Source organism: Hyperolius riggenbachi, chromosome 5 (genome assembly GCF_040937935.1).
Source record: "Hyperolius riggenbachi isolate aHypRig1 chromosome 5, aHypRig1.pri, whole genome shotgun sequence".
NCBI classification, from domain to species: Eukaryota; Metazoa; Chordata; class Amphibia; order Anura; family Hyperoliidae; genus Hyperolius; species Hyperolius riggenbachi.
In genome coordinates this window covers 289,674,225-289,699,419 of record NC_090650.1, presented here as the reverse complement: position 1 = coordinate 289,699,419, position 25,195 = coordinate 289,674,225, and the positions used below count along the sequence as shown (strand labels likewise).

The 25,195-nt window shown below is 42.3% G+C and overlaps 1 protein-coding gene across 8 annotated transcripts in view; it reads left to right on the top strand.

Moving 5' to 3' along the window:
- Positions 1–25,195, top strand: part of ZNF236 (zinc finger protein 236) — a 255,861-nt gene that overhangs the window by 88,094 nt on the left and 142,572 nt on the right. For all 8 annotated transcript variants that reach the window (XM_068237058.1, XM_068237059.1, XM_068237055.1 and 5 more), the window contains exons 10-11: positions 6,130–6,340; positions 13,085–13,363. In XM_068237058.1, the coding sequence (XP_068093159.1) occupies positions 6,130–6,340; positions 13,085–13,363 (490 nt within the window). The remainder of the gene's footprint in view (positions 1–6,129; positions 6,341–13,084; positions 13,364–25,195) is intronic.

Below are 25,195 nucleotides of genomic sequence, written 5' to 3'. Positions count from 1 at the left end.
TAGCCATTTTACTGCCTTTGTGAGTTGGATTTAATAAAAACCCTTGGACTCTACCTGCGGGTGTGCGGATTTCGTTCTGTCTGTATCCTGATCTGCCGCAATTGGTTTCCAGCACCTTGCTTTAGGTAATAGAGTTTGAGCGGTCTTATCTATTGCATCTTTCCTTGTGTGCTAAAATGTTAGCAAGCAAAAATATGGTCTTTTAAAGCTACATTCACAGTGGGATATTGTAGAGTGATGAAATTGAAGCAATTTTATGTGCAGTAATACATTGCAATTGTAAGAGCGCTCCTGACCATTAGATGCACCTAAGTTTAGAGGACAAAAACCAGGGAAAAATATATATATATATATATATATATATATATATATATATATATATATATATATATATATATATACACACCTGGTGCATCCATGGTGAAGGGGCATCATGTGGATTATGTACCCTTTGTACCTCTTGCCCCCTTGTACCTCTTGTCTCCCTGTGTCCTCTTCTGACCCCCACGTGTCCTCCTGTATGCCCCTTTGTGTCCCCCTTGTATCCTCCTCTATGCCCCCTTTTGTCCCCCTGTGTCCTCCATTTGTCCCCCTGTGTCCTACTCTGCATAGGCACTAGTGATGGTCAAATAGATGAAAATGACTTCGAGTTGATGCAAATCAAATTTTTATGCAGCTTGAAAATGAACCAATCAAATCCTGCTGAGGTAAAATTTTGATTGGTTCATTTTAAAGCTGCATACATTTGCATCAATTCGAAGTTATTTGCGTCTACTTGACCATGATTAATAGGCACAGTACAGGTAGTCCCCGACATTGCGGCGGGTTGGAGGTTTGTATTGACAGGTGTTCACAAGTCAGGAACTCCCTGCATTTGGACTATAAGACGCAGTGACTTTTTTCCCCCACTTTTGGGGGAGAAAAAGTGAGTCTTCTAGTCCCAAAAATACAGTATATGCAACATTCAGAGTGCATCTGGTAGATCCCCTTAAAAGGCAATCAGTTTGTTGTTTTTTTTACTTCAAATTTTTGCGTTTTCACGTTGCACTATAAAATGTAACATTCTGAGCAAGAATTGCGATAAACATACAAATGATATCCTTAACATATGGCAACCAAGTCAAAAGATAGAAACAACATGGCAACCACTGGTTAAATATGCAAGCATTTACACCGTCTAAAAGGCAATCAGATTTTAATGGTCTTAAAAAATGTTCTCATTCAATTATTGCCTTAAGGAGATTTGCAACACCCCCTCAACCACCCAATGTTTAAACCGTGAATGGATTATCCACCATTTTCATTAATTTTTCCCTTCATACTGAAGAACCCAAGTACCCCCAGAAATACTCTTACTACATGTTGGGAACCTAGGCTCTAGAGGAGTTTCTGTTTTAATCTATAGAACTGTTGAATTTGATTTACCAGTAGTTTCCAGTACTATATACTGTAGATCCATATGGTAGATTTGTTGTACTACACTGTTTACTATATCAATCTGAACTTGTTTTAGTGCCTCATACGTACTCCCAGCCAATTCTTTTGTAAATCTAGAAGAAATCATTTCACATATTACTGATTATTCCCATATTACTAATTGGGGATTTTAATAACTGTATGGAATACACTAAAGACAGACTTAAACCCTCTATTCCTATAACGCAACCTACCTTGCTCAAAAAAATTATTTCTTTAGTTTTTTTCTAGTCTTTGGGACTCAAGCATCCAAATGACCATCAATTTTCTTGCTTCTCTAAAATACATGGCTCTCCTTTGTACTGACTTAGCCCTGACACACTTTAATTGAATTGATGAATTCTATTGAACAAAATTGATTTCGAACCACAGTCTGAATCAGATCACTCTCCTTTACTCTTTCCTTAAAAAAATTCTGTATAGGACCTCAACTCCCTTGGAAATGTTATTCCTATTCCAAACTCTCCCAACACTGGAAATCATCTAAAAGGATGTTATATCTATTTTTGTTTCCAAATACAACTCCAATTAACTTCCTTTTTATTCAGGATTCTTTCAAAGACCTTTTTAGGCCAAGCAAGTCATTTTTGCGCTTGCTCTTCCTAATGTTATTACGTCTATGGCCATGCACAGTGTAATTCAGGTACAGGCAATAGCCGGGCCCTGAATTACTTCTCCCTCCGAATTGCTATGACTTGGAGGGGGAACAGTAATTATTGCCACCCAGTATCTCAGTGGCAGCAGGGTGAGCTGTCATCCGGCTTACCCTGTGCCCAAGTGACCGGGGCAGTCAAATCACACAAATGCCTTTTTAGGGGTATCTTAATTTGATACATCAACTCCTAACTTAAAGAGGAACTCCAGTGAAAATAATGTAATAAAAAAGTGCTTCATTTTTACAATAATTACGTATAAATGATTTAGTCAGTGTTTGCCCATTGTAAAATCTTTTAATTCCCTGATTTACATTCTGACATTTATCACATGGTGACATTTTTACTGTTGGCAGGTGATGTAGCTGCTGCATGTTTTTTTGGCAGTTGGAAACAGGTGTAAACAGCTATTTCCCACAATGCAGCAAGGTTGACAGACAGGAAACTGCCAAGAGTACGTACTCAGAATTTCTTTGTGGGAGGGGTTTCACCACAATATCAGCCATACAGCACCCCCTGATGGTCTGTTTGTGAAAAGGAATAGATTTCTCATGTAAAAGGGGGTATCGGCTACTGATTGGGATAAAGTTCAATTCTTGGTCGGAGTTTCTCTTTAAAGCTAAGCCGACCATGCTTATGCGTGAACAGAATTATTTTTAATTCATCTAGTTGTAATAAAAATTCCCGGGAAACTGCACAACAATTACTTAAACCTGTTATATTAAAGCCAAACATATATTTATTAATTTTTTGAAAACCAGCTTTTTTTTTTTGCTTTTTTGCTTTTAGTGATCAAACTACCGTAGCTATCTTCTTGCTACTTTAATTAAATCACAATATTCTCTAAGCCATATTCTATGGAAAACATTACAGAATTACGTAAATTCTATACTGATCTCAATACTGAGCACTTAAAATGTGGCTTCCGCTTACTGTAGAGGTGCGGCCATACTCGCATAAGCGCATTACCGATCACACCCCTACACAGCAAGGACCGCGGCCATGAGAACATATTCGACAAGCTCTTGTTGGATATGCTCAGAGGGTCCGTGTGTTGCATTGGTGGGGTTGAGAAAGAGGAGGGAAGCCTCTGGACCTCTCTACCTAGCTAAGCATCTAACTTTTTCCCCACCTGCTCGAATGCACAGGCTTATATATTTTCTGCTTTTTAAAATTACCTTCAGTGACCTTGTTCTAGTCCAGGGCTGGGCAAACTTTGCATGCTCTGGCCACATTCCTCAATTACCTCCCCTCCCTCCCCACAGAATCTTCAGTGGGCGGTATCAGGGCGACTTTAAACTTATCCTGCTTGCCAATTCCAGCATGGCGCCTCCATGGTGTATTATGCTAGCAATGTCCTGACGGTGAGTCACGTGACGCCCTATTGCCATGGAGATGCCACGCTGGATTTGGCGAGCAAGGTGAGTTTTAAGTCCCCCTGTTACAGCCCACTCGTGACTCTGCAGGGATGGAGGGGGGAAGGAGAGGAATCCAGCTGCCTATTGGCGGACCGGATGTACAGCGTATCTGGCCTGTGGGCCGTTGTTTGCTCAGTGCTGTTTCAGTCCATATCAAAATAGTTGGTCTCCCGCAATGTGAATTGTACCAGCTTCTATGGCCCTTTTGCATTATACTAGGGGTTGAGACTCAACCTCCTCAATAATCATGGAGTACCTGAAGCATTTTCTAGTAATGAATTTATCAGTTTGTGAACACAAATGTAATTCGACCCATAATACTTGATCATCAGCACGATATGAGATGCAGAGCAGTGTGCACTACACCACGTCATCCCTGCTGCTATCTGGTGATCCCCATCACTGGCACAGTGAATTTCGCACCACTGGCATCCAGCCTGATTTTGACACAGTGGAGTTGACCAGTCCCACTCACTTGCAATGAATGGGCCCATGCCACTTCATACACTAGCAGCAGGGGTGCTTTTTTCCCGCTCGCCCCTGCTGCTTGTGTGAGCAGGCCTTCAATGTACTTCTGCTTAGATGTTTTTAAAAGGTCTTAAATTTGGGCTAATTGATTATGCCACTCCCATTTGACATACAGCCATGTTACCTTCAATATGTACAATATAATCTGTTACACTGTGCTTATCCTGACAGAAAACTGTCTGATCTCTGTTTATATAATAGGCTTTGAAACACCCCACTGTTTCTGCACTTGCAAACCGATTTTCCAAGCTCGTTACCACCCTTCTGCTGTAGTGCTGATAACTTTTGAGTACAGGCTAATGGTGACCAATGTTTGTAATGTGAACACGGCAGTAACAGTTTGCGTTTTAGAACAGAAATGTAATTATTGATCAGATCTAACTTTAGGTTACTATAGATACTTAAGTGACCTGATCAATTGTCTGTGTATTTATACATTGTAACATAAAATACCCGATACTCTGGCCCTCCGAAGTAGCGCATAGCTGTGCATATTGACAGCCCAGCTGTATACTGAATGCCGCCAGGCCTCTGAAACTGCAATGGAATCATAATCTTTGTCATTTGCCAGAGCATCAGGCTCATCCATTTTGCTTGCCAAGCTTCTGGCATTTGCGAACATATGCTTTTAGTCACACTTTCATTGTGTGCTTTGATTTACTGCATCCTATTTAGTTTTACATTTTAAACTGTGGTCATTGATGCTAGATTTTTTTTGTGTGGAGATTTTCTAAACCCTATCATCCTGTAATTCCCCATTTTTCTACCCCTAAGCTGTTCAGCCACATGTGGTCTAACTGCTCAGTATCTTAGATATTTACTGTTAGATACATAACAATACATTTAAGGCATTATTTAATAATAATGGTGGATAATAGAAATACTAAAGTTTTTTTTTTTAATGGTAGGTTTCCTATTTAACAATCAGAGTACTTCCATTTTTTTCAGATTCCCAAAAATAAACCATTTTAAATTTAGGAATGCTATATGGTATTTACTTACTCAGCAGAGTCTGATCTTTTTTATTCAGAGTGAATTTTAAAGATTGCACTGTTTCGATGCCCCGGGGATTATGGTTTTAAAGTGGACCTGAACTCTTGCACAGGACAGAAGGAAAACGTATAGAAATGCACCCTGTATGTATTTAGAGAGTTTAGCCTGTCTAATTCCCCCTCATTTTTTGTCTAACCACAAGTTGTAATTTGATCCTCCATTGTGTCACATGACTGTCTATAGCAGATAAGCAGATAAGCCCATTTGAAAGCACAGGCTGTAAACAATATGTCTGCTTACTTGAATCAGGAAGTAGAAACTGCAAATTTATTTTAGGATTTGTATCAGCTGTAACAAATGCATGTTTTTTTTTGTTTAAAGGTTATTATGCTGTTGTGTATCTTTTAAAGCAGAAAGGAGTTCTGAGTTCAGGTCCACTTTAACTAAATATCACATGTGGTGATCTATATACTGTATAGCTATAATACTGACTTAAATCTATGGGTCGGTTGATTTAAAGTAGACCTTTAGTGTAGTTAAGGTTAATGTCAGGGACACTCTCTGTATACTATAATCCATTCAGATAGAAAAAATTGCATGTACTCACCATTAAATTACTGAAGAACAGATGGCAGGCTCATAATATGTGTTTGTCAAGTAAACACTAATGTACAAATGCCTCATGATATTGTTTTTCACATGCAACCGTCTTTTGATAGCTTGACCAGACACTGCCCTTTGTATAGATTGATGCAGGCTATAGCACGTCTATGTTGTGGTTTGAAGCCTTTACATGTATGGCTTAGGAGGCTTCAGGAGCATAAGGTCAGAGATAGGTCAGTATCCTAAAAGAAAAAGTGTATGGTCCCTGTCCTTATCTATAGGGATATGCTTTATAGGAATGTTCAATACTGGTTTTCAGTATAGAATTAAATACCTTGCTTTGTGAAATTATTCTCTATAGATAAAGGTTTTGTTAGAATATTACATGCCATTGAACATGACAGAAAGAAGTACAATGATTAATGATGTAATAACCTTTTTTCTTGCTCTCATATTAGCAAGCTCTAGAAAATAGTGGCCTGTCATCAATCCCGGTCACATCACTTCCCAATGACACTCAGGCCAAGACAACTGATCAAGAAATTGAATGTCTTTCAACTCAGCAAATGGACTGCAGCGATCAAGGGCCTGGCGAGGAACAAGAAGATGGCGACAAACTGGAGAGGTCTGAGAAGAGAATATTTAAGAAGAAATCTACGTTTACACCAGGTAGCACAGGATTTCCGTGAAGAGTCTTGTTATCCAGGTCATGATCTAGCCCAAGGGTGCCCAATGGGTCGATCGCGATCTACCGGTAGATCGTGACCGCCTGATGAGTAGATCGTGGCCGCCTGGCCGTGTCCTGTCAAAATCTGAAGCCATGCAGCCGGCAGCTGTCAGATTTTGCTGCTGCTCGCATCAGGGAGAAGAGGGGAGAGGTGCGGCTAAAGAGGAGGCGCAGCTAGAGGGTAGAGGAGCCAATGAGGAACCAGGTCTCCTCCCCTCCAGGCTGCTTGTGAGCCGTGCGTCTCTTCCCCTCCAGGCTGCCTGCGTACGCAGCGTCTTCTCCTCCCTGGCTGCATGACGTGAGGTAGTGTAACATAGTCCACAACTGTCCAGGCAGAATCCCGGGATTTGGCTGGCACCCCATCAGTAGGAAACTGCATAGCCCGCCGAACTGCATTATTCTGCGCTCTCTGTCTGTGCACAGTGTGTACTATTTCTGCAGACCAGGCTGTGCTGCTGGTGTCTGACCTGTGCGTCCCCTTTACCCTGCACTGATCGGCGGCTCCTCTTCTTTCGGTAACTTCCCTGCTCAGTCAGCTGCTGTCACTTTCCAGCCTGTGTCTGTCTCTTCTCATATGACGCTGGCCGGGAGTTCCGTGCGTGCAGCTCGCTGTCCCCGCTGATCCTTCCTCTCACTGGGTACTTTATGGCTTATCAGTACTTTACTTCTTTCTTTTGTGTAGTCCTGAACTCCTGGGGGGGTCTTATCCTGCACACCTCTTTTAACCCTCTTATTATTCAAATTCTTACACATTAGCTCCATTTTGGCATTTTAATTGCCCTCTCTCTCTGTTTTTTTTTTAAACACAGAAACTTTGTTTTCCCTTCCCTGGAACAATCCTTCCCTCTTTCTCCCATTTATCTTTGATTCCTCACAACTTTTTTGCTGAGCCTTCTGACCAATCCTTGTTCATTATCATAGCTCCCCTCTGTTTTGGAGGGACAGTCCCTCTTTGGGAGCCTGTCCCTCTTTCCTCCTCATTTGTCCCACTTTCAGGACTTTGTCCCTCTTTCTATGGGGGGAGGGGATCTAGAATGCTGGGGGGAGGGGGTGGTAGATCTCGTGGCCGTAGCGGTTTTAAAAGTAGCTCGCGAGCCAAAAAAGTGTGGGCACCCCTGATCCAGCCAAAGAAAAATGATACAACGTTAGTTGGGCACCCTTTGCTGTTCTAGAATATTTTTATTTACTTTAAAGTGGACCTGAACTCAGAAAGTCCCCACTGCTCTAAAAGATACGCAACAGCATAATAACCTTCAAACAAAAACCGTTTCTTTGTTACAGCTGATAGAAATTCTAAAATAAGTCTGCACTGTTTCTACTTCCTGATTCATGAAAGCAGACAAATTGTTAACCCCCTGTGCTTTCAAAAGAGCTTATCTGCCAACTCTGCCGTAGCAGTCATGTGACAAAGGGGAGAGATCAAATTACAACTTGTGATTAGACACAAATGAGGGAGAATTAGACAGGCTAGACTCTCTAAATACATACTGGGTGCATTTCTCTCTGGTTTCCCTTCTGTCCTGTGCAATAGTTCAGGTCCACTTAAGTCGAGTAAGAAGGAAACTGATTTGTAAGAAGGATTAAGAGGCCATCAATGTTAAAATGGAACATCCATCCCTAAACAGGAAAGCTCTACTCCATTTGTCATCATCATACAATGCTGTGTTTGCCTAGGCATTTTGAAGTCTGTAGAAACTCTGTCAGGCACTTCTACAATCCATCTCTACTAACAACAGTAACTGCAGCTCTCAAATGCTTCAAGTCTATCTTGAGTTGTTTTTGAGTTTTTTTGTGCTAACTAGTGTCAGTTAACTAGACTATTGGCTGAAGTAAGTTGCCAGCACTTATAAAATGCCCTGAAATCTCATCTAGTACGAAAGTCACTCTGCAGGAGTCGTGAAATATCTTCTAGAATTAGAAAAGGTGTCCAGTTGAAGCAACCTTATTTTTTGGATTGGTAGCACAATGTCTGATTTATGTTGTGGTCATACAGGAGTGTTTAGAGATGCATTAGTAATATATCAGCAAATTTCCTTTAGCATTAACAAGTTTAAAGCCCAATTTGTGGCTCATCCGGACTTGCAGGTGAGAACATGGATCCGTGTGTTACATCCACCACCTGGGACAGGAATGTAAGGGTGCTTCTAATACAAACAAACAGGTCTCATGTAAGGCATGAGATTACTTCAGGTCCAAATTGTTTCTGCAGAGCCCAACCCTGAAAGCATTCTTCATTCAAACAGAGTTTGGATAAAGGCCCACACCACTGAAGGACTAACATCAGATGTTCTTGAGTTACATAATTCATTGGTGGGGAAACCTATGGCGTTGTATGAGTCTGAGATCAGAGAGTTTTCCACCATACAATACATTTTTAGAAAGGATATTCTGATGCATTCAGTGAAAAACAATCCCCAAGTTATACCAGTTTAAGAAATTTTATTTTTTAAGAGTTGTTTTTCTGGCTTGTGAGCTATTTTAAAATTTCTTGACAGATACTTGAATTGCCTTTTAGGGTGCTTATCGTAATTCCTGCAAGTTTGCCAACAATGATGAAAATTTATATCAGGCAAGCATACAAATTCTATTCTCTTCAGTGCTCAAAGTGAAGACTGAACTTACCCACTGTATATTTTGTGGGCTGTCAATACACATTTGCATCCATCATTCTAAGTGCCAGTAAACTAGTAGGAGAGAAGTCTAAACAAGCCACTTAGGGAAAAAGTTCTGCAGCAGAAAACTTGTGCAGAAAAAAAACAAAACAAAAAACACTTAATATACTGTACATCCCCTAAGACACTATGAAATGACTGTAAAACGGAAAATAAAATAAACTGTAGGTAACCCATAACTTCTTTAGATGACAAGATCACATAAAAATGATGTGAATAGTGAAACTCCTTGTTTTTTATTATTTCCCTTTCAAGAGGATTATGTGCAAAAGATATTTTATTCTAATTTCACAATAGGCAAAAGGTTGTCAGGAGGCAGCAATATCTTCAGAAATTTCTCTTTGGAAATGTCACTTAGTTTAAAAACACATTTTTATGGTGAACGTTTGTAGAGATCCATAGGATGTTTTATAGGGCTTATTCCTTCTGTGTTAAAAGAGTCTTGGCCACAGTGTCCAGAGACCTCATTATATCTCATGTATGGCACAAATTAGTCCAGCGCCCACCTTGCAAACGTGCCTGGAAACAAGGAATGGAAACGAGTCCTAAGGGTGTTTGTGAATGTTATGAATGCTTACTGAACAATATTGAATGCCATACTGACCACTAATATTCATTTCATTTCACAACCCAATGTCTGTCCGAATAAAGTCCAGCTCCATTTCTACACAGTGTATTAAAGAGACTTTGAAGTCTCGTAAAAATCATGTTTTTATTTTAAAAAGTGTTTAACGTTCTTGCCCTACCTAAACTGCCGCATCCCCGCCGCTCTAATCTAACTAAATCCCCCCAAACTCCCTGAAGGGCAATCCAGGCAGCGCTTCCGTGGGAGGCAGAGCTATGAGCCGCAGCTCTGCCTCTCAGCGCGTCTGTCAGCCCGGATTGCCGCCTCTCCCCCGCCCCTCTCAGTCTTCTTTCACTGAGAGGGGCAGGGGAGAGGCGGGAATACGCAGCTGATGGACGCGTAAGGAGGCAGAGCTGCGGCGGAAAGCTCTGCCTCCAACAGCAGCAAAATCCACAACCAAGAAATTCGTGGATTTTGCGGGGGAGAGGGAGGGGGGAGTTAGGGGGTATTTAGTTAGATTTCAGCGGCGAGGATGCGGCAGTTTAGGTTGGGCTATGATGATAAACAATTTTTTTTAAATAAAAACATGATTTTTACGAGACTTCAGTGTCTCTTTAAAGTTAATGCAAATGACCAGGTGGCATGTAGGAGTTCTAAAATTTCTAATTCACATACAGTACAGTTAGGTCCATAAATATATGGATAGAGAACTTTTTCTAATTTTGGATCTGTATTTTGGATGGAGAGCTCCTTTAAGCTGGCCATACACTGGCCCGATTTACCGCCGTTTCGTCAGCAGATTCGATCACTGGGATCGAACCTGCTGCCAATCGTTCGCGCTACACGCCGAATTTCGATTCATTTCGTCCGATCGCGCCGTGCGGAAAATTACCGTCGATCGCCCGCGGGTAAAGAGCGCATCGCTAGCGGCGTTCGAGTGACCGACGCAATTGAGCCCGCATACATTACCTGCTCCACCGGCGCGACTGCCCCCGCTCGTCTCCGCTCTTCTCCGCTCTGGTCTCCGGCAGGCCTTCACTTATTCCTGCCCGGCAGGAAGTTTAAACAGTAGAGGGCGCTCTACTGTTTAAACTTCCTGCCGGGCAGGAAGAAGTGAAGCATGCTGGAGCCGGAGACCAGAGCGGAGAAAAGCGGAGACGAGCGGGGGCAGTCGCGCCGGCGGAGCAGGTAATGTATGCGGGATGGGGGGGAAGCGGCGGCAGCACCACCACCACAACAGATTGTGAACGGTTTCAGGCTGAAATCGGTTCACAATCTGTTTGCAGTAAAGGCAGCCATACGATCCCTCTCTGATCAGATTCGATCAGAGAGGGATCTATCTGTTGGTCGAATCTGATGGCAAATCGACCAGTGTATGGCCACCTTAAACCGGATGTTGTCTGTTCACAGCAAAATCTTCCACTCGCAAGCGCCACACCTCAAATCAACTCCCAGGCCTTTTATCTGCTTAATTGATTGATGGCATAACAAAGTTTTTGCCCACACCATCCCATGAAATAGCCTTTGAGACAATTGTCCAATTACTTTTGAGCCCCTGAAATGAAGGGATTGTGTTAATAAAAATGTTTTAGTTGCCTCACATTTTTTTGCAGTCGTTTTGTTCTCGCCATTGAATTAAAGCTAAAAGTCTGAACTTCAACTGCATCTGAGCAGTTTCATTTAAAATTCATTGTGGTAACGTACAGAACCAAAATAATAAAAAAAAAGTTGTCTCTGTCCAAATATTTATGAACCTAACTGTACATGTAGCCTAATAATTTACTTTTTGCCAGGCTGAGTGTAAGATTCTTGTCTGTGGGTGGCACATTCATGTTTACAGTAGTATGTCTATGAAAAAGTCACTTGCCACACTCTCTTGACGTTGGCTGGTTTAAACCTTTATAAGTTATTATCCTGTCATCCACAAAAGTGTTGACCCGTGTACGCATAACTAAAGATAACCAATGATGGGTTCTTAACCTTTGTGTAAATATAAATGCCAGCACATGCTAACTGGTAGCTGTTTTATGCTTGTTTTAGTACATAGCTTTCTCTTGGACAATTATTTTGGACTAGAGTTAACATGCAAATTAAATACAAGCAATCCTAGAGGTAAATTGAAAATTGCGCAAAAGGTGGATCAGCGCAACACCAGGCCGCCTCCGAATGGCCTCCATCAGAGATGCGCTGAGCCCCCCCAGGAACTACAAACGCACCTTGAACCAAACAGAAGCTCTGCATATACACCAAAAGCATGGCTGTTAAGTGGGAGCAGCTGATCAAAAACGAATTACATTAGTACATAGCAAGGAAATGAGCAGCGCTACTTAAAAACAGACTAGTGCCTACCTGCAAAAGAGTGCAAGCCCCACTTGTGGGGTCGAATACACACCGAGCATACACATGACCTGTCTACCACTAGAGGAGGATGTTGGTTTCCATTAACAGCTTGCATGCAACCTATTAAGTACTCGTCCCTCCCCTTGCGAAGAAGTCAATCCTCCATGGGAGGGGCCTAACACTAACTAAATCCAAACCTATGTATATGCATAGCCTGGGTGCGGCTAATCAAATAAAATCTAGTGGTAGACAGGTCATGTGTATGCTCGGTGTGTATTCGACCCCACAAGTGGGGCTTGCACTCTTTTGCAGGTAGGCACTAGTCTGTTTTTAAGTAGCGCTGCTCATTTCCTTGCTATGTACTAATGTAATTCGTTTTTGGTCAGCTGCTCCCACTTAACAGCCATGCTTTTGGTGTATATGCAGAGCTTCTGTTTGGTTCAAGGTGCGTTTGTAGTTCCTGGGGGGGCTCAGCGCATCTCTGATGGAGGCCATTCGGAGGCGGCCTGGTGTTGCGCTGATCCACCTTTTGCACAATTTTCAATTTTCGATTTTATTTGATTAGCCGCACCCAGGCTATGCATATACATAGGTTAGGATTTAGTTAGTGTTAGGCCCCTCCCATGGAGGATTGACTTCTTCGCAGTGGGAGGGACGAGTACTTGATAGGTTGCATGCAAGCTGTTAATGGAAACCAACATCCTCCTCTAGTTGTAGACAGGTCATGTGTATGCTCGGTGTGTATTCGACCCCACAAGTGGGGCTTGCACTCTTTTGCAGGTAGGCACTAGTCTGTTTTTAAGTAGCACTGCTCATTTCCTTGCTATGTACTAATCCTAGAGGTAAGACATGGAGTGTGGGATTGGCAGGCTCCCTCTGCTGCAATTTCACCACCTATTAGTAGTATTTTGCATTTTTTACTGATCGTATTCTGAAATGCACTTTTTATTTCTAATGTTGGCTGGTTGGAGGACATTGACCTCTGTTACCGATGCAGACTGTTCATGTGTGATGAGCACGAAAGCAGTTACACTAAGAACAATATGACAACTATGATAGCGTGTTGATTAATCACTATAGTCCCAAGTGAGTGATGAGATATCATTTAGTTTCAGGGTCAGTCCGAGAGGAAAGTGGAGTCCGGTGGCACGTTTGTACATATTGCGTGAAAGAATTCAAGAAGCCCAGCGACTTGGTGCGACACATCCGTATCCACACACATGAGAAGCCATTCAAGTGTTTGCAGTGTTTCAGGGCCTTCGCTGTAAAAAGCACGCTTACGGCTCACATCAAGACACACAGCGGCATTAAAGCTTTTAAATGTGACTACTGCATGAAATGCTTTTCTACCTCCGGAAGCCTAAAGGTTCACATACGCCTGCACACTGGTAAGCCATTTTTATTGATTCCTCTTTTCTTCTTTTTTTATTTATTTATAAATTATCAGCCCCAAGTTTTTGACAATGGTTAAGATACTTTAATAATTTAGTAATAAATATGCATCTGTGTACTCATTGGTATATCTAGGGATCAGGGGGTCCAATAGTAACATTTTAAAGGGCCTTCGGACTTGGGCACGCTGCAATGACACCTTCTTCTACAGAATGACAGGTGGGGACATGGCACACTCACACACAATGTACAATGTATACAGAACATGGCACACTCACACACAATGTACAATGTATACAGAACATGGCACACTCACACACAATGTACAATGTATACAGAACATGGCACACTCACACACAATGTATACAGAACATGGCACACTCACACACAATGTACAATGTATACAGAACATGGCACACTCACACACAATGTACAATGTATACAGAACATGGCACACTCACACACAATGTACAATGTATACAGAACATGGCACACTCGCACACAATGTACAATGTATACAGAACATGGCACACTCACGCACAATGTACAATGTATACAGAACATGGCACACTCGCGCACAATGTACAATGTATACAGAACATGGCACACTCACACACAATGTACAATGTATACAGAACATGGCACACTCACACACAATGTACAATGTATACAGAACATGGCACACTCACACACAATGTACAATGTATACAGAACATGGCACACTCACACACAATGTACAATGTATACAGAACATGGCACACTCACACACAATGTACAATGTATACAGAACATGGCACACTCACACACAATGTACAATGTATACAGAACATGGCACACTCACACGCAATGTACAATGTATACAGAACATGGCACACTCACACGCAATGTACAATGTATACAGAACATGGCACACTCACACACAATGTACAATGTATACAGAACATGGCACACTCACATGCAATGTACAATGTATACAGAGCATGGCACACCTACATGCAATGTACAATGTATACAGAGCATGGCACACTCACATGCAATGTACAATGTATACAGAGCATGGCACACTCGCATGCAATGTACAATGTATACAGAACATGGCACACTCACACACAATGTACAATGTATACAGAACATGGCACACTCACACACAATGTATACAGAACATGGCACACTCACACACAATGTTCAATGTATACAGAACATGGCACACTCACACACAATGTACAATGTATACAGAACATGGCACACTCACACACAATGTACAATGTATACAGAACATGGCACACTCACACGCAATGTACAATGTATACAGAACATGGCACACTCACACGCAATGTACAATGTATACAGAACATGGCACACTCACACACAATGTACAATGTATACAGAACATGGCACACTCACATGCAATGTACAATGTATACAGAGCATGGCACACCCACATGCAATGTACAATGTATACAGAGCATGGCACACCCACATGCAATGTACAATGTATACAGAGCATGGCACACTCACATGCAATGTACAATGTATACAGAGCATGGCACACTCGCATGCAATGTACAATGTATACAGAACATGGCACACTCACACACAATGTACAATGTATACAGAACATGGCACACTCACACACAATGTATACAGAACATGGCACACTCACACACAATGTTCAATGTATACAGAACATGGCACACTCACACACAATGTACAATGTATACAGAACATGGCACACTCACACGCAATGTACAATGTATACAGAACATGGCACACTCACACGCAATGTACAATGTATACAGAATATGGCACACTCACACGCAATGTACAATGTATACAGAACATGGCACACTCACACGCAATGTACAATGTATACAGAACATGGCACACTCACACACAATGTACAATGTATACAGAACATGGCACACTCACATGCAATGTACAATGTATACAGAGCATGGCACACTCACATGCAATGTACAATGTATACAGAGCATGGCACACTCACATGCAATGTACAATGTATACAGAACATGGCACACTCACATGCAATGTACAATGTATACAGAACATGGCACACTCACACACACTGTACAATGTATACAGAACATGGCACACTCACACACAATGTATACAGAACATGGCACACTCACACACAATGTTCAATGTATACAGAACATGGCACACTCACACACAATGTACAATGTATACAGAGCATGGCACACTCACACACAATGTACAATGTATACAGAACATGGCACACTCACACACAATGTACAATGTATACAGAACATGGCACACTCACACGCAATGTACAATGTATACAGAACATGGCACACTCACACGCAATGTACAATGTATACAGAACATGGCACACTCACACACAATGTACAATGTATACAGAACATGGCACACTCACATGCAATGTACAATGTATACAGAGCATGGCACACCCACATGCAATGTACAATGTATACAGAGCATGGCACACTCACATGCAATGTACAATGTATACAGAGCATGGCACACTCGCATGCAATGTACAATGTATACAGAACATGGCACACTCACACACAATGTACAATGTATACAGAACATGGCACACTCCCACACAATGTATACAGAACATGGCACACTCACACACAATGTTCAATGTATACAGAACATGGCACACTCACACACAATGTACAATGTATACAGAACATGGCACACTCACACGCAATGTACAATGTATACAGAACATGGCACACTCACATGCAATGTACAATGTATACAGAACATGGCACACTCCCATGCAATGTACAATGTATACAAAGCATGGCACACTCACATGCAATGTACAATGTATACAGAGCATGGCACACTCACATGCAATGTACAATGTATACAGAACATGGCACACTCACATGCAATGTGCAATGTATACAGAGCATGGCACACTCACATGCAATGTACAATGTATACAGAACATGGCACACTCACATGCAATGTACAATGTATACAGAACATGGCACACTCACAGGCAATGTACAATGTATACAGAACATGGCACACTCACATGCAATGTACAATGTATACAGAACATGGCACACTCACATGCAATGTACAATGTATACAGAACATGGCACACTCGCATACAATGTATACAGAACACGGCACACTCACATGCAATGTACAATGTATACAGAACATGGCACACTCCCATGCAATGTACAATGTATACAGAACATGGCACACTCCCATGCAATGTACAATGTATACAGAACATGGCACACTCCCATGCAATGTACAATGTATACAGAATATGGCACACTCCCATGCAATGTACAATGTATACAGAGCATGGCACACTCCCATGCAATGTACAATGTATACAGAACATGGCACACTCACATGCAATGTACAATGTATACAGAGCATGGCACACTCACATGCATTGTACAATGTATACAGAACATGGCACACTCACATGCAATGTACAATGTATACAGAACATGGCACACTCCCATGCAATGTACAATGTATACAGAACATGGCACACTCCCATGCAATGTACAATGTATACAGAACATGGCACACTCACATGCAATGTACAATGTATACAGAGCATGGCACACTCACATGCAATGTACAATGTATACAGAGCATGGCACACTCACATGCAATGTACAATGTATACAGAGCATGGCACACTCACATGCAATGTACAATGTATACAGAGCATGGCACACTCACATGCAATGTGCAATGTACAATGTATACAGAACATGGCACACTCACATGCAATGTACAATGTATACAGAACATGGCACACTCACATGCAATGTACAATGTATACAGAACATGGCACACTCACATGCAATGTACAATGTATACAGAACATGGCACACTCACATGCAATGTACAATGTATACAGAACATGGCACACTCCCATGCAATGTACAATGTATACAGAGCATGGCACACCCCCATGCAATGTACAATGTATACAGAGCATGGCACACTCACATGCAATGTACAATGTATACAGAACATGGCACACTCACATGCAATGTACAATGTATACAGAACATGGCACACTCACATGCAATGTACAATGTATACAGAACATGGCACACTCCCATGCAATGTACAATGTATACAGAACATGGCACACTCCCATGCAATGTACAATGTATACAGAACATGGCACACTCCCATGCAATGTACAATGTATACAAAGCATGGCACACTCACATGCAATGTACAATGTATACAGAGCATGGCACACTCACATGCAATGTACAATGTATACAGAACATGGCACACTCACATGCAATGTGCAATGTATACAGAGCATGGCACACTCACATGCAATGTACAATGTATACAGAACATGGCACACTCACATGCAATGTACAATGTATACAGAACATGGCACACTCACAGGCAATGTACAATGTATACAGAACATGGCACACTCACATGCAATGTACAATGTATACAGAACATGGCACACTCGCATACAATGTATACAGAACACAGCACACTCACATGCAATGTACAATGTATACAGAACATGGCACACTCACATGCAATGTACAATGTATACAGAACATTGCACACTCACATGCAATGTACAATGTATACAGAACATGGCACACTCGCATACAATGTATACAGAACACGGCACACTCACATGCAATGTACAATGTATACAGAACATGGCACACTCAGATGCAATGTATACAGAACATGGCACACTCAGATGCAATGTACAATGTATACAGAACATGGCACACTCACATGCAATGTACAATGTATACAGAACATGGCACACTCACATGCAATGTACAATGTATACAGAACATGGCACACTCACATGCAATGTACAATGTATACAGAACATGGCCCACTCACATGCAATGTATACAGAACATGGCACACTCAGATGCAATGTATAAAGAACATGGCACACTCACATGCAATGTACAATGTATACAGAACATGGCACACTCAGATGCAATGTATAAAGAACATGGCACACTCACATGCAATGTACAATGTATACAGAACATGGGCACAGATATGTAAAGTCACCGGATGAAGGAAAGAAGTGAACCCATTTAATACCACCAGGGCCCTGTAGTATTCACTATAGCTGCTGTGGCTTCAATCAACAGTAAAAAAAGCATGTGGGCACCAGTAAAATGCAACTGATGACGCTGCCCGGCAAGGACCCCTGTAGCGAAGCTGGCATTGCCGCTGCTCTGTCTGCGCACTTCACAGAGCGAAGCCTGGTAGCCATAGAAACGGACAACATTAGGTGTCCGTTTCAATGCCAGCTTCGCTACAGGGGTCCTTTCCGGGCAGCGTCATCAGTAATGATGATGCGTTCCTCCACAGTCCTCCTCACACGCAGTTGCGTCCCACCTAAGAGGGAGGGTGCGTTCCACTCCCCGCACAGCAGATAAGCTGCTACTCTTTACGGCGCATGGGGGATCAGTATAACTACACGATCGTGCAGTTGTAATTTAGAACAAACCTTCCAGCGCTGCAGAGAGGGGAAAACCGTAACGCCAGTTACAGCAACAGGGAAAGATGCCTCCTACAACTACATGGATCAGGCTGAGTCTCGCCGGAAAGGTACTTCTGCCGACGTGACTGCAAATGTATACCATGCTGATGTCAGTGTTTTAACAAAAAACCCCTGTGCCTCACTACATGTAAACTACTATGCTCTACAAACAGCTATGCATAGTATAGTGACTATAAAACATAATTTTTCGCCATAGTGCCCCTTTAAGAGCACTTCCGGGTGCGCTCACATGCTCCCGCCAGCCAATACGCTTGCTCCATTCGGGTGACGTAGCTCCATGTGGATAAACGTACGCATGTGCACGGGACACGTATATCCGGTCGGCTGCGTCCCACGGCTAGAAGATGCGTTCCAAAAGGCGAACATTCACTCACATGGGAACAATTATGCTGCAGACTGAAGTAGCAAAAACTTTAGTAAATAAATGGAACAGCAAATCTACAAGGGGGAGCAAGTTACCAAGCTAAGATATTACACAAGTTTTAAAGGAAAATGACCAACAATAATGTACTTCATTTAGATAATGGATACTTGTTATAGGGTGAAAACGAACCATTATAGTGACTTGGGGAAAAAGACCCCGAATAAGACCCAGTAGAAGAGTTCATGGAGAGGAATTACAACCAGGACAATTGTCCACTATTAACTATTTGTTTACATTCTATATACAATTTCCAATTTCAGTGTTTTTTATTGAAATTTCAAAGACATAACAGTCAAAATATACACTTTGACATAGCTTGAACAGTAACTTTTAACATTATACAGACAAAAATGAATACAAATTGTATTAAATTCTAGTTGTGGTCTATGACCACGATGATCATCGAAAGATTTATTACATTTGTTGGAGAGATGTATTCAAATCTTATACTCTAAAGGTGCTGTGGTGTTGAGTTTTATTACATCAGGTAGTTATGGTAGTTATCATTGAGCATAGTAATAGTATATGATCTGTATTTTCAAACCTTTATCTTAGTGATCCGGAGATCAAACGGTTATGTAGCTTCTCTCTATTTCTTCTGAGAATAGAGAGTCCATATGAATAAGCTATATCTATTGCCTTATAATGAGTATCAACTATATAATAAAACTTGTATTTCTGAAATAATACATATAATATATAGATTTGCTTAAGAACTAGAGAACTGACGCCTTAAGTTTATATACAATTTCCTCTGCACAATCCTATCAGTTAAATTATGATAATTACTACATGGAAATTTCAAAGCAATTGCCTTTGAGAAACTATATGCGTTATCTCTATGGCTTCAGTTTTAGAAATGAGATATGCTTCTCGTTGCTGCAATATTCTCTCACGGTCCCCTCCCCTCCTTGGTCTTGGGACATACAGTAAACCTGCCATTCTTAGTAGTGAAGGATCACTGTCATGCACTGATCTAAAGTGCTCGACCAGCCTAGGTACTCCTCCACCTTTACGTATAGACTTGATGTGTTCCACGAGTCTCTCATGCATAGGGCGCGTGGTCTCACTGATATAGTATCGAAGACAGGGACAGAAGAGCACATATACAACGAATGCAGTCCTGCATATTATAAAATGTCTGACCTGGAAAACCAGCTGTCCTATCCTAACATTTGCTACTCTCAGCATTTGGTTACAGGTAGGACAAAAACCACATGGAAAACTTTCTTTGGTTCTCCTACTACTCAACCAATTCTGATTCTGCTGTACATGTTCACTTTGTGTGACCATGGATCCAAAGGTAAATCCCTTTCTATGGGCCATAGTGGTTGCTTTCAGCACCTTTTCTCCTAGACCTGTATCTCGTTCCAAAATTGGCCAGTTTTTAAGATGATTTCTTTGATTTTTCTGACATAGGGGTATTATCAAATACAAAAACAAAATTTTCATTCTCTTTGGATTTCTTGCGCATAGGTGGATCAGCTCATCACCAGGCCGCCTCTGAATGGCCACCAATCAGAGGTGCACTGAGCCCCCCCAAGAAACTACAAACACACCTTGAAACCAAACAGAAGCTCTGCATAAACATCAATAAGCAATGCTATTACATGGGAGCAGCTGACCAAAGTTACTTACATTTGTACATGGCGAGGAAAGGAACAGCGCTACTTAAAAACAGATTGCATCCCACACACCCATCATTCAAATAAAATGCACCTGTCTAACATTGGAGGATGTTGGTTTTCCGTAATAGCTTGCATGCAACTTATTAGGTACTCGTCCCTCCTACTGCGAATAAGTCATCCTCCGTGGGAGGGGCCCTAATACTATCTAATTTTAAACTATGCATATGCATAGCCTGGGTGCGCCACCAAGTAAAAATGTAAAATTGCGCACAGGTGCATCAGCGCATCACCAAGCCGCCTCCGAATGGCCACCAATCAGAGGTGTGCTGAGCCCCCCCAAGAAACTACAAACGCACCTTTGTCATCCCCGTGGGCCCCTCCCAAGGGGGATGACTTCTTCGCAGTGGGAGGGACGAGTACCTAATAAGTTGCATGCAAGCTATTACGGAAACCAACATCCTCCAGTGGTAGACAGGTGCATTTTATTTGAATGTTGTGTCTGTATTTTATCCCACTAGTGGGGCTTGCACTCTCAAGCAGGTAGTCATAAGGATGCAATCTGTTTTTAAGTAGCACTGTTCCTTTCCTCACCATGTCTTTGGATTTCTTGTTGACCGGGGAAACCCCTCCCATCTGTCCCATCAACTGGTCCCTGTCCTGTTTCCTGACTTTTTCCAACGCCCTATCTTGGACCGCAGCAACATACCCTCTCTCAATGAATCTCTGATACATCTCACCCGACTGCATCTCAAAATCCTGCTGGTTTGCATTATTTCTTTTTAACTTCAAATACTGGCCAACAGGGATAGCTGATTTAACATGTGGGGGATGATAGCTATCATTGTGCAGCACTGAATCCGTTGCTGTGCTCTTCCTGTATCCCTTTGTGATAAGGGCATCTCCCTGTACCTCAAGTGTTGAATCGAGGAAAGCAACATGATCACCACCCCATTCACCCGTGAACCATATATTCATCCTATTATCATCTAGATAGTCTATAAAGCGGTACAACCTGTCCCTGGTGGACACCCAAATTACATGCACATCGTCCACATACCTCGACCATGTCCTCTGATCATATCTATAGGGGTTCTTTCCCCATAAATATATTCCTCTTCCCATTTCACCAAAAAAAGGTTGGCGAAAGTTGGGGCTACCGAAGTTCCCATAGCTGTACCAGCTATTTGTTTGTACCACCTCCCCTCAAATCTGTTCTAAAACGAACGAAAGACGCTCACCTAGAAACTAACACTCCGGGTCAGATTTCCAACCACAGTCATGAGGACAGCCCCCACCCCCATTTTCTGCGGTATCCTGTTGTACAGGTTAACCACATTGATGGTGGAAAGGCTGTCCCCCCGTCGCCACTTTAACTGCTGTACCATTTGTCCTTCAAATAGGATGGAACAAATGTTAGCAGAGGTCTAAGGACATGGTCGAGGTACTTGGAAAGGGGCTCAGTTACGGAGCCCCTACCTGAGACGATGGGCCTGCCCGGGGAGTCCAGCAGGGACTTATGGACCGTAGGCAGAAAATAAATCACTGGCTTCTTAGGAAAGGGGAGAAATAGATCTTCCCCCTAACTTTTCATCTTGGACTCCCTTTCTAAGAAGATTGATTTTGGTAGCGGTAAGTAGGGTCCCCATTTAATCTAAGGTGTAGGTATCAGTGTCCCCCAAATGTCTCATGGCCTCTTTGATGTAATTAGTGGTAGACATGACAGCAATGTTGCCACCTTTGTCCGCTTTTTTAACAGTCAAGTCCCGGCGGGATTTTAACCATTTCAAAGCCCGCCATACTGTTGCAGATAGATTCCTATTATCTTGAGGGTATATCAGGGCCGTGGTCTCCCTTAGCACCAGTGCCGAGCCCGACATGGGCGGGAAGGGGGCGACAGACCTGCAGGCCTGATATTGACGGGTTGGCAGCTCTGGTACCAGACCACCCCCATCCCCCAACACCCCCCGGCCCCGTTTTGATTTCAGTGACAGAGGCAGTCGCCGGCCACTGGCTCTGGCCAACGTCCGTCACGATTTTCTTGTACTGCGCATGCGCAGGACTGGCTCTGTTGCCAAAATCTAAACTTAAGCACTGCTGTTGACCAGAGGATCGTTCTGTGACAGCGCGGGCCTAGGGCGGCTCATTGGATTCCCTGCTCCTTTACCAGATTAGTTTTTCTTGTAAGGAGAATGTCTGTGAATGATGCAAGGTCGGCTCAAATATGAAGGTCAGAGTATATTTATGAAAGGGTATGTTTTCACAGATGAGATTAGTTCACCTTAGAGCAGACAAGGTATCTGTGAAAGAGGGCTGCTTGTTAAAGATTATTCAGATTCATTTATTACTAGCTGAAAGCCTTGTATACTGTATGTGCTTTGCAATCTTATGAAAAATGTACACTGAGAGCCGGTTCACATTTGCAATAAAAACATATCTGTTCGGTATGCTTTTTTTAGAGTGGAAAAAAACAATGAAAGCGGTTCGTAATGTTAAAAATATTACAAATAAAAGCGGATCCATTGTATAGGTTCCTGAAAACTGAACAGTGAGTCCAAACTTGGCACTTTTTTTCCGGAGGCAGATCCCCACAGAAGCAATAAATGCCAATGCAAAATGGGAACTTCACGTAAATTGTATGCCAAAGCAGATTGCCTAAACTTCCTGCTTCTCCCCTCAGTGCCATCTTTGCAGACTTCCTGTTTACAAGCAGGGATCGAGCAGGGCTACAAACATGCTGACCAAGCATTTTTTTTTTTATGTGGAGGACCAGATATTGGCTGTCCAGGAGCACCCAGAGCTCTGTGACACACGACATCCTCAGTACAGCGACCTGCACCATTGCAAGCTAGTTTGGGAGGATATCACCAAGCAGTTCCTCAAGCACTGTGAAACTTTGATACCAAATCCACTCCCAAAACTCTCCCAAGTATATTAAACAAGGTCTTATATGGTTAAAAAATTTCTTATTACAGCATAACCACTTCCACTTCCTACCAATTGGTCAAAAAAGGTACATTATCTTAATAGAAACACTGAAAAAGGAAGTACACATTTTTGCCATACATTTAAACGTACTGGAAACATGTACTACAAAAGAACAAAGTTGTAAAAAAAAAAAAAAAAAAAAAAAGATACATTTTTAGAAACATTTTCCGTTTTCAATGGATCTGCTGCAAGTGTGAACCGGCCCTAATCGTTGGATTTTTTTAATTTTTTTTTTTTTAATATAAAGATGAGCCGCACACTGGAAGTTGTCTGTATCTTTCACCTGTTTTGCATTAGATTCAGATGGTCTATTTTATGTACACTCTTAGCAGGAGGCCACTAAGCATAATAAGGATGAATTGATGTATATGACTAGGTGGTGAGGAAGAAAAAGACAGCTACAAATGTATTTTCAAGCACTCAAAACCTTGCTCCTGGCCACAGAGCCCAGGATTAATGGAATAGGAATGTCAATGGCTATAAAAGAAAATAAATTATTTAATTTGCCTTTAAAGTAAGCTATTATTCTGTCAGAGAGCATAGTACAATAGCCAAATAGCTCCAATATTTCTCAAGTAGCAGCTTCAATGAGGTGTCATTTCTGAAAGAAAGCTTGGAAGCAGCTGAAGCGCATGGCTAGAGATATATTTAGAATTCAAGTCTGTATAAAGCCCAGAGAGCAGAAATTAAGGTGGCCATACACTGGCCCGATTCCCGGCCGTTTCGACAGCAGATTCGATCCTGGGATCGAATCTGCTGCCAATCGTTCGCGGTAAACGCCGCCGACGATCCGATTTCCTCCCGAAATCGGATCGGTCCGTCGATCGCGCCGTGCGGGAAATTACCCTCGATCGCCCGCGGGTAAAGTGCGCGTCGCTAGCGGCGGCCGATCCGATGAAAAATACATTACCTGATGCGGGCTCCCGGGCGTCTTCTCCGCATCTTCTCAGCGCTGCACCCGCTCCATCCCGGCGCTTCCTGGGTCACTGCAGTGACCCAGGAAGTTCAAATAGAGGGCGCTCTATTTGAACTTCTTGGTCACGGAGTGACACAGGAAGCGCCGAGATGGAGCAAGAACAGAGCGGTGCAGCGTGGAGAAGATGCCCGGGAGCCAGCCTCAGGTAATGTATGCGCGGGTGGAGGACAGGCGGCAGGAGCAGCTGAACAGATTGTGATCGGTTTCAGGCTGAAATCGATTCACAATCTGTTTGCAGTA